The sequence below is a fragment of the Zonotrichia albicollis genome, chromosome 4 (assembly GCF_047830755.1).
Source record: "Zonotrichia albicollis isolate bZonAlb1 chromosome 4, bZonAlb1.hap1, whole genome shotgun sequence".
Taxonomy (NCBI): domain Eukaryota; kingdom Metazoa; phylum Chordata; class Aves; order Passeriformes; family Passerellidae; genus Zonotrichia; species Zonotrichia albicollis.
Window position 1 is genome coordinate 14978854 of NC_133822.1, and position 9398 is coordinate 14988251.

A 9398-nucleotide genomic window follows, 5' to 3' on the forward strand; every position below is an offset into this window, starting at 1 on the left:
AAACATCCATGAACTTTAAAAGCCAACAGACCTTAAGTTAGACTAGTTCTCCTTCATCTGTCTTGCTGAGTGCATTCTTTAACTATCCCAAATGGAGTTTGCTGTAGAGTTCCATTGCCAAGGCATGGGGAAGGGGTTGTTTTATGTGTGTTCATGGTGTAATTTTGCTAACCACTTATCTGCTTTCCATAGTGCTCCCTCACATCAGTTGTCAGTGCTCCCTTTCCAGTCCTCCCATTATTCCTCTACTCATTGGCTGTTTAAAAATACTTACGTATTCCATAGGTCAGTAGCATTGTGGTTTTGGCTTTTTCTTAGAGGCATTTGTTTTCTATACATCCTGGCATTGGAAAGGAAGGGGAGACTTCCCAGTGTTCTCATGGCGCCACAGCACTGGACATCTGCATGTACAGTCTCCCTCTCCTGTCGCCACGTGGGCATATTGTGCAGAGATGCTCAGAAAGGAATGCTTGGAACTGAGCAACACACTGCTATCAAGTCCTCAGGGGCTCTTAGGGTGCTACAACCCAGCCTGGTGTTGCCCCAGGGGCTGGTATGACACATTTCCAAAGGCAGCCCAAGCTGCAGCTTACTAGGAGTTGTAGGCTCTCCCTTGTGTAACTGCAGGGCAGCGCTTCTCTGACTACTGAGGATGAGGCAGGGCATGGGTCTGAATTAAGTAGTTATTAATGTGCTATGGGTCTGAATTAAGTAGCCATTAATGTGGTATTTGTGCTGTGTCTGTGCGGTAGAGTTTGACTAGTAAGCTTGCTGCTTGATTAATCTAGCATGAGATGGACTGTTTGAGATTTTTTGTTCTTATGTAGGGAGTACCTATCCACAATAACAAGCAGAGACAGGGGTGTTAGTTACCTTGGGATGCCTAGGGCATGTGCAGTGTAAGATGATAGGATGCAGCAATCCAGAAGTGCTGCTCAGCCTGATTTGAGGCCATTCTCCTGCTTCTGCTGCCACACAGGCAGGAATGTTGCCACTGGCCTTGATGGGGTCTGGTGTAAATCACAGCATTGAGGTGCAGGTGGTTCAATGTGGAATAAGTGGCCCAGACCAAGAGCTTGCCAGGAGGAGCCTCCTTGGTAAGTTCTTGTGTTTGTTAAATATCAACAGAAGGCTTTGGGAACAGCATTCTGCATTTATTCCACATGACTCCTGACAGACACAAAACTCATCAGTGGACTATTGAGTTAGTTTAGGAGTTTGTTCTAAAATAAAAAGACCAGCAAAGAGTTCTGTACTGGGTGGTCAAGGGCCAAGGTTTCTTTATTCTTCTTTCATATTAGCAAATTTGTCTGGGGGTTCCTTTTTCTAGTGCTGGTATGCAGTGGAGTAGAATGAGTTTCTGTGTTCACTGTGCAGGGGGATCTTCAAGATGAATAGGTATGTGTGTCTAGGAGGAGCAGTCAGAAAAGATTTACTTAACTGTTGAAAAAAAGAGACAAGATGTTACTTTTGGCTAGTAAAAGAAAAACTTGAGGACATGCAATTGAAGAAAACAAAGGTAAAACACAGGCAGTTGCAATTGAATCCTTTTCTGATGAGCATATGTTTCAATAGCTGGCATAAGCATCTATAAAATTCTTCTAATGAAAGGAAAAGTTAAATACTCATAGAAATTGGGGCTTTCTGCAGTAAGAGTGAGGAAGAAACAAGTAATCACAAGAATATCAGAAACAAAATAAAAGTAGGCTCCAAAGAGAAGAGAATCCTTTTGGAGGTGACTTCCACTCAGCTGAGTGCTGTAGGCAAAGTGAACGGACCCGGCTTGGGAGTGCTCTGGCAGCATCTTGCTCGGCTTTCTTTGCACATTTTGCCCCATTGTTGTTTTTGCAGTTTGGGCTTGTAAGGATTGCAGGGTGTTACCTGAAAATTTACCAGGTTTCTTTCTTGGCAGGCATGGGTAAGAAGGATGACCCCAAGCTGATGCAGGAGTGGTTCAAGCTGGTGCAGGAGAAGAATGCCTTGGTTCGCTACGAGTCTGAACTGATGATATTGTGAGTGAATGTGGAAAAAATGGGGATTTTGCCATAAATAGCAGTGGAAGATCTGTCAGTATTGTCTTCCCTGTAAGGCCAGGAGGTCAGCAGCCTCTTAGGCTGAGACAGGAATCCCAAGTACATTTTAAAGGAGTGGTAGAAGAAAGAACAATAGTGGTAAGGGATTAAAGTTCCAATTATTTGTGCACATGCAGAAGTACAGGTATGTGAGCCCTTCTCATGCTGTTCTTGTATAAAACACATCCTGTTTGTGCAAGTGTGTTCAAGCTGTGCAGAAATAATGTGGGACTCCTTCTGGTTTTGTAAAATTGTCTTCTAAGCATAGCCAAAAGCAGTTAATTCAGCCACCTTGCCTTGTGGCCCTCCTTTCTGCCTGTAGTGCGACCCCAGTGCTGCTCACGTGGGCTCAAACAGTAAAGGGGTTTTCCTGTTAATGAAACTGGGGGGTTTTTCTGTTCCCCCCAAATTCTGTTTCAGTGAATTTCTGTGCAAATTCACTGAAATTAATTTGAGTGTGTCAGCTCACCTTAGCAATGTGGAAGCTGATGGCCTTAGTGGCAGAAAAGTCCCAAGGTGGTGTTTGCAATAGTTTGATAGTGTCCTTAATAATAAGTAATTTGTTAATAAGTAACTTTGGGTTTAGAATGGGAAGTAGCAGGGGATATGTAGAGGCATTGCAGATTTATTTGCTCTTTGACTCTGCTCTATATTTAGTTTACTCCACTTTTGGCATTGCACTTCCTAACTTCAGGCAAATAACCTGAAATGCTAAAAGTGCAATTAAAGCTTTTAAATATACAGTTATATATCTTAGGTTATTGAAGAGTTGTTCCACACAAGATTGGTAAATGGCACAGCAGATATCTAGAGATGGAGCAGAAGCTGAGAATGAATATGAAGAAATTTATGGAGTGTTTTATTACATCTGGAACTTGGATTTCTGCTCTTTTCCTTTTAGTGCTCGGGAGCTAGAACTGGAAGACAGGCAGAGTCGACTGCAGCAGGAGCTCCGTGAGAGGATGGCAGTAGAAGGTGAGAGCAAAAGGAGATATTTCATGGATTGGATGTGTGTATCTCTAGCCTTGTGTATGCTGATAGTTCTTGATATCTCTGTAGATCATCTGAAGACAGATGAGGAGCTCTCGGAGGAGAAGAGGATCCTGAACGAAATGCTCGAAGTAGTGGAGCAGAGAGATTCCCTTGTGGCTCTCCTTGAAGAGCAGCGGCTTCGAGAAAAAGAAGAAGACAAGGACCTGGAGGCAGTCATGCTTTCCAAAGGTTTTAGCTTGAACTGGTCCTGAGCTTAGCACATTTACCTCTGCTGGTCTGTGTTGTCCAGTTGGCCTACCCTGAGTTTGCCAGAATTACATGGATATGAAGATGTTGAAGGGGAAACTTCTGAAAGGTCCAACAGCATGCAGAGATTTGGTCTGAAGCACTCAGAAGCCTTTTGATAAGTGTGTTGGTTCCAGAAGCTTAAGTTTTACATGTCTGCAAGCCAAGTTGAAGAAATGAGTTGAGACTGTGCAATCTCCTTGAGGTCCTGTACAATGGACCATGTTTTGTGTGTGGTAGTAGGGAGGGGGGAATAATCCATGTGTGGGGAAGGAGGTTAAGGGAAGAAGTACCTTTAACTACATTGGATTTAAGGCAGTCCATTCCTTTCCCATTTTGACTACACCAGTTCTAATAAAAGGGAGGGAAGTGGCAACCTTTCCTGAACAACCACAGCAGCCTGTAGCAGTGGAGTCAGCTGTCCAAGAGAGCTCCAGAAGCCCAGGGCAACACCTTCTTTGCTTTAGTCTTCCTCCCCACCAAAGAAACCTGCAGTTGATCCTTATGCATGGATATGAAGAAATACAAGATAGAGAAGATACTGCTGTGTGTGCTGGAACTCTCTGCCTCTTGGTTTTTGGAGAGAAGTGGGCATCAGTGGACTCTTTCCCTACCTTAGCCTCCTAAATCTTCTTGTGGGGAACAAGGGGAGCAGAAGAGAGAGGGAAGATGCCCACCTGCTTTGCTACACACTGGAGAGGCAGCTACTGCTGGCCTTAGTCTTCATGGCCACAGCTCAGAGGCTGGTGGGCTTCCTTGTTCTGTTTTTATTGTGACTGTTTTGACACTGGAAAATACTGCTGTGGGACAGTGGTAAGTGTGTGCTGGGGCAGGGGTGTTCCCAGGCAGCATTCCCTGGTTATTAGGCCCCCTAAAAGGGAGAAGCCCTTAAGTGACCGAACCACCATTAAGACTTTTCAGTGTTTTTATTTTTTTTTTTCTCTGTATTTTGTTTTTGCACATTGGAAACAAAGCTTAAGACCTGCCTGGGCCCTCAGTCACTTTGACCCTTTTATGTCAATTAACTTATTTTTTTAATACTTGAAAGAAGATTCATTTTTGTATCTTTTAGGAAAAAAAATGAACGAGTGATGGGTGTGTGTGCCTGCTGCATCCTACAACTTCCACTTCAAAATTACTGGATGTTGTTACCTGTGGCTATTTATTAGTGTTCTTAATAATAATTTGATTGTTACACATATTTGATTGTGGAGGGAGTGTTTTAACTCTGTTAGAGAAAGACACTACTGCGATTGGTCCCTGCTTCACAGCGAGGGCAGTCTTTATGTACCCATGGATGCATCCTGCCCTAGGAGTTTTCTTCTATGAAAAAATCCTGTGCACTCATGGAGTTTAAGAATCTATTTGTGTTCTTAGCATCCTTTTCTTCCACATCCCACATTCTCTCTTTTGGACTAACAAACCTATATTTATTTAAATTTTACATTTTTATAACAAGAAAGCCAAAACTGTGAGATAGAAATATCCCATATGTCTCTTCCTCACTGAAAGAGGGGATCCTCACAGTCCTGATACAGTTTGAGGGATTTCCATGAAAACAAAACCAGCACATTTCCTGCTGCATCTATTGGAAGAAGCTCCTTTTGGCCCAGTTAGTGAATGTGCTGCTTTTCAGCCAGGAGGGTCCTGACTGTCACCACACAATGATGGATGAGCAGGATGTGCACTGAGCAGCTCAGTCCCCGTCCCTGTGGGACAGACTCCATGGGCAAGCCGTGTCCTTAACCTGTCCTGCAGAGCTGAAACAGCACCGTGCGCTGGGGATGTGTCCCATCCTTCACACGATGTGTCCAGAGAGGGTTTCCCTCCTTGGGATGCTGACTGTGTTCTTTTCCTGTTCAAGAAGTACCAAGGCTGCTTTCTGAAGTCTCTGAGAACGAGTCCTATTCCCAAGCACATTTGTACAGCCTACTGACTCTTCCAGCTGGAATTGACACTGCCAGTGCGAGGCACCACAGCAGGGCTGAACATCCTTCAGTCTTTTGCCCTGGCACAGAAGTTTGCATGGTTTCTTGCTGTTGGCTCTCTGCCTCCTTCAGAGGGGTCTCCTGTAAGCCAAGGTCTATGATTTAAATTCACCTCTGACTTGGGAGAATGCCCCAGGCTGAGGGAGAATGGGTAGGAGTGTCCATGGGGACTCTGAGCAGTGCTGGTTGCTAACTATGGAAACCCGTGTTTTCCACCCAAAGTGTTCTCCCTTTATTCCACATAAGGCATAACAAATTAAATCCAGATACTCGTGAAACCAAGCAGACAGACAGGCAGCTGCAGTGCTACTTTGTAACTGTGTGTGTTTAGCAAGTGGCACCTGCCATTCCAGCATCCCAGAGCGTTGGCTTTACCAGCAGGATTTCTAACAAACAGAATTCCCTCCCGTTTGCTGGTGCAGGGCCTGCTGCCCAAGTGAGACTGGCAATGGTAGTTTACAGTCTGCATTTGAGGGGCAACTGGAAGCTGGAGTGCAGAAATAGGGAAGAAAAGATGGAAAGTTTACTGTAAATTGTCTTGTGCAGAGAGTTGGCCTCAGTCCATTTCATTGTGCACTGGGTATATGGACCACATCTAACTTGTAACAGAAGGTCATTGAATGTGAGCTGTAGAACTCCTGAAGACTATTTTTAGATGGTTTCTTTTCCCTTTCTTGCTGAGGGACATTTGCCAGATCTTTGCAATGCTGAAGAGTGAGATCACTTCAGGATGTATTACCTTATTGCACAGAAAACCCGCATATTCCAACCCTAAACTCTTTGGGTTGTTCTGAAGGCCTCCAGCAGTGAGAATGAAAACAAAGACCTAACATCGCACACACAAATTGATTCAAAATACACAAAAGGGAATGTTAAAAGGCCTTTTTATATCAAAATGGTTGTAAAAGGCACAACTTGTTATTTGCTGTTCAGTTGCACTTTAAGAATATGACTTGCATATCAGATAGTGGGATTTTTTACTCTCTGAATATTTTTAATTCAAATTTTGTATTTTTAAAGCTGAAGAAGGTTCTTGTGAGCACAAGATCCCTTATTTGTATCCGAATCCGAGCAGGATGTTGTAGCTCTTTGCGCTGCCCACAGCGCGCACTCAGCCACGTGCATTCAATGACGTGTGTCCATTTCACGCGTGAGGAGAGCCCAGGGACCCTCAGCTCCCCAGGCGTGGGCACACAAGGGTGGCTGTCCCCAGGTGACACGGGGCTGGCCGTGCTTCGTCCCGGCAGCAGGCGGGAACAGAGCCGAGCTCGGAGCCTGAGCCGCGCTGGCTCTGAAATGGGCACACCGAGGATGGGGCAAGCCCTTCAGCCCCTGCGGGGAAGGGAGGGGAACAGCAGCTCCTGGCAGGAAACGCCCAGGAGGTAAATGGAGATGGGGGAGTGAGGACTGCCAGAACAACTAATCTGCTGTTTTCACAGTACCAGTTTGTTTTAAACTGTTCTGTTCCTTTTAACCATATTGTCATTAAAAGTCACAACTGGCTATAAAATTCCAAGCTTCGGAGAACCTAATGCGTGGGGACGTGACAAGACATTTCAGCTCCAACTTTCAGACATATTCCTTCTTTCAGTTAACCAATACCCCCTGGTCTCACTAGGGCATGTTATAAACTGCATTGCTGAATATATTTTAGAGCAAACCGCAAGTTTTAAAAGTCTGTCCTTCTCTCTCTGTCTCTGCATTTTCTGTAAATATTTGTTTGTATGTAAAGGCACCAGTGGATCCTTGGGCTACCCCCATGGTCAAGAATCTGAGTTTTGTGCAATGCCTAGGCCTCTGTTAGAACACGGTGCTTGCGTAGAGCTAGTCACCACATTTGTGTGCACTCTGGTGGGTTTTAATATTTTTATACATCCTAATCCTGAACGTTATGAAGTATTCTAAGTGGTCTAGACAGCATGATCTAGAGCAGCCGGCAGTTCCCTTTTGTGAGCAGCTACACCTTGTTTGGTTAACATTCTTCTAAAATGAGTTTTCCATTAAGTGTTTACACCACACACCGGTGGATTGAGAGAGGTGTTGTTGCATTGTAAAATCTCCCATGTGCAAACTGAAAAGCTGTAATGGGAATTTCAGTTGTCACTGTCTGCAAGGAAGAGAGCTCTAAAGCATACTAAAAACCAGTCTGTATATAATTCACAGAGAGAGAGATCGCTGGCTGTTGACCTTTGCAAAGTAACAGAGATGGGAAGCTTTCCAAAAGTTCCTGCTTTTGGATTGTCCAAGCCTGCTACCCTGCCTGTGCATGCCTGCTTGGCAGATACTAGGCAGGGTAGCAGGCAGATGAGGATGTGACTGAAAGCAGGTGTGAAGGGGAGGATGCCATGTTCTGATGGCATTGCAGTAATTTCAATACTCTGTATCTGTGGGTGCATGCGTGTGTGTGTGAAGTCTAATCCAGGCAAAGGGAGTTGCTTTGGCAGCTGCCCTTTTGTATGAACGTGAACTCTGATATTCAGATTGTTCAAGGCGCTTACGGTTGGCATGTATAGAGCGTTAACAGAAAAGCGAATACCCTACCTGTACAAAACCAACTCTGTTCCAGCCTGTTTTCTTCTATTTGGTTGTGTTTTATCGTTTGTTTTTATGCACACTTGCTTCATTGGTGTTGAGATTTTAGCACCTCAGATGGCCAACTGAACTAAAAAAAAAAAAAATAAAGTCATTAATTATTTTTTCTTTTTTGCTGGTGGCCCTATTGTTTCTTTCCTCTGCTGTTATTTCTTTGGTTGATGATTGATGAGGACCTGAGAGAAGGTGATCTAGAGATAAATCTGGGTGTTAAAGTGCCTGCCTTTAATTACTCTTTTGCTGACTCACTCTCAGCCACTCTGAATTATCTGATGAAAAAAAAATCTACAAACATCCCCAGTGCCTGTGCATATTCTATATTGTTTCTTCAGATTCTCAGTGAAGTTACTGAGAAGAAGGGATGAAGGTAATATAAATTGGTTTATAGAAACTAGGATTTCATTTTTGTAGCTGAATCTCACTTCCTCAGCCTGCAGTACTAGCCTGAACATCTGGTGTAGCCTGATGGTCATGTAGCAGCATTCAGGATAATATGGGGAGAATGACATCAATGCCTCTGTGCTGACTTTTAAACATTTTTTTCTTTTTTTTTTTTTTTTTCTAAGAAGCAGAAGTTTTACACAGGATGATGGGGGAAATCCCAAACAATATGTTTCATTTTCCCAGCCGGGGAAATCCCAAACAATGTGTTTCATTTTCTTAACACTCCACCATTCTTAAAAAAAACCAAAAAAAAAAAAAACCACAAAGGATAAACCCTGGTGTTCCTATGGTGGTGTGATAAAAGGAAACCTATTAGTGCAGCGGGAGGAGGGCACGCCTTGGATTTCCCCTTGCCTCCCCGCTGCCTGGGGGCTGGTGAGCAGGCTGTGCTGCAGGTGGCAGGAATGACAGCTCTGTGCAGCTCAGCAGGGCAGCAGCTCACTGCCTACACTTCAAACCTTACCATTCTTCCTGTTCTTTTGGTCTCTTGCTCTCCCCCATAGTAGTGGGAATAAAAATAGTAGTGAGAGAAAGCTGTGGTTACCCAGGGATGGGGGATCTTGTGCTGTCGGCCAGTCCATGAGGATTTCTCACGTGATGCCAGAAGAAAAATGGAATGTCTAGAAAGTGACTGCTGGGCTCTGGGACACAGGAGGTTGATTTGCATCCATAGTTTCCAACATATATCATGGCTTTTAAAGTTATATTGCAAATTAATAAGTTATATTGTTAATTCTCAGTCTCCATCAGGGACAAAGACATTCTGCTGTTTCACAAACTGTGGATGGAACAACCGGTCCAGGAATAGCTTCATCTGTTGTTAGCTTGGGCAAAACCTGTCAGCCCTTCAAGATGAGTGCTCCTGCACAGATTAACTCTGAAATTGCACCAGGGAAAGACCCTGTAACAAGTAAACCCCACCCCAGGAGCTCAGCCTGGTGGCAGCTGCTGCTTTCCTTTTCCCTCGATAATGAAAGCAGCCTCCAGAAGCCTCTGACCCTTTCCACAAGTGGCATTCCATGCC

The 9398-nt window shown here is 44.3% G+C and overlaps 1 protein-coding gene across 19 annotated transcripts in view; it reads left to right on the top strand.

Annotated features, from left to right (window-relative positions):
- MICAL3 (microtubule associated monooxygenase, calponin and LIM domain containing 3) overlaps positions 1–8055 on the top strand; it is a 173231-nt gene extending 165176 nt beyond the window's left edge. For all 19 annotated transcript variants that reach the window (XM_074538878.1, XM_074538877.1, XM_074538896.1 and 16 more), the window contains 3 exons: positions 1913–2012; positions 2974–3047; positions 3132–8055. In XM_074538878.1, the coding sequence (XP_074394979.1) occupies positions 1913–2012; positions 2974–3047; positions 3132–3316 (359 nt within the window). In that variant the 3' untranslated portion in view covers positions 3317–8055. The remainder of the gene's footprint in view (positions 1–1912; positions 2013–2973; positions 3048–3131) is intronic.
- Positions 8056–9398: the final 1343 nt, after the last annotated feature.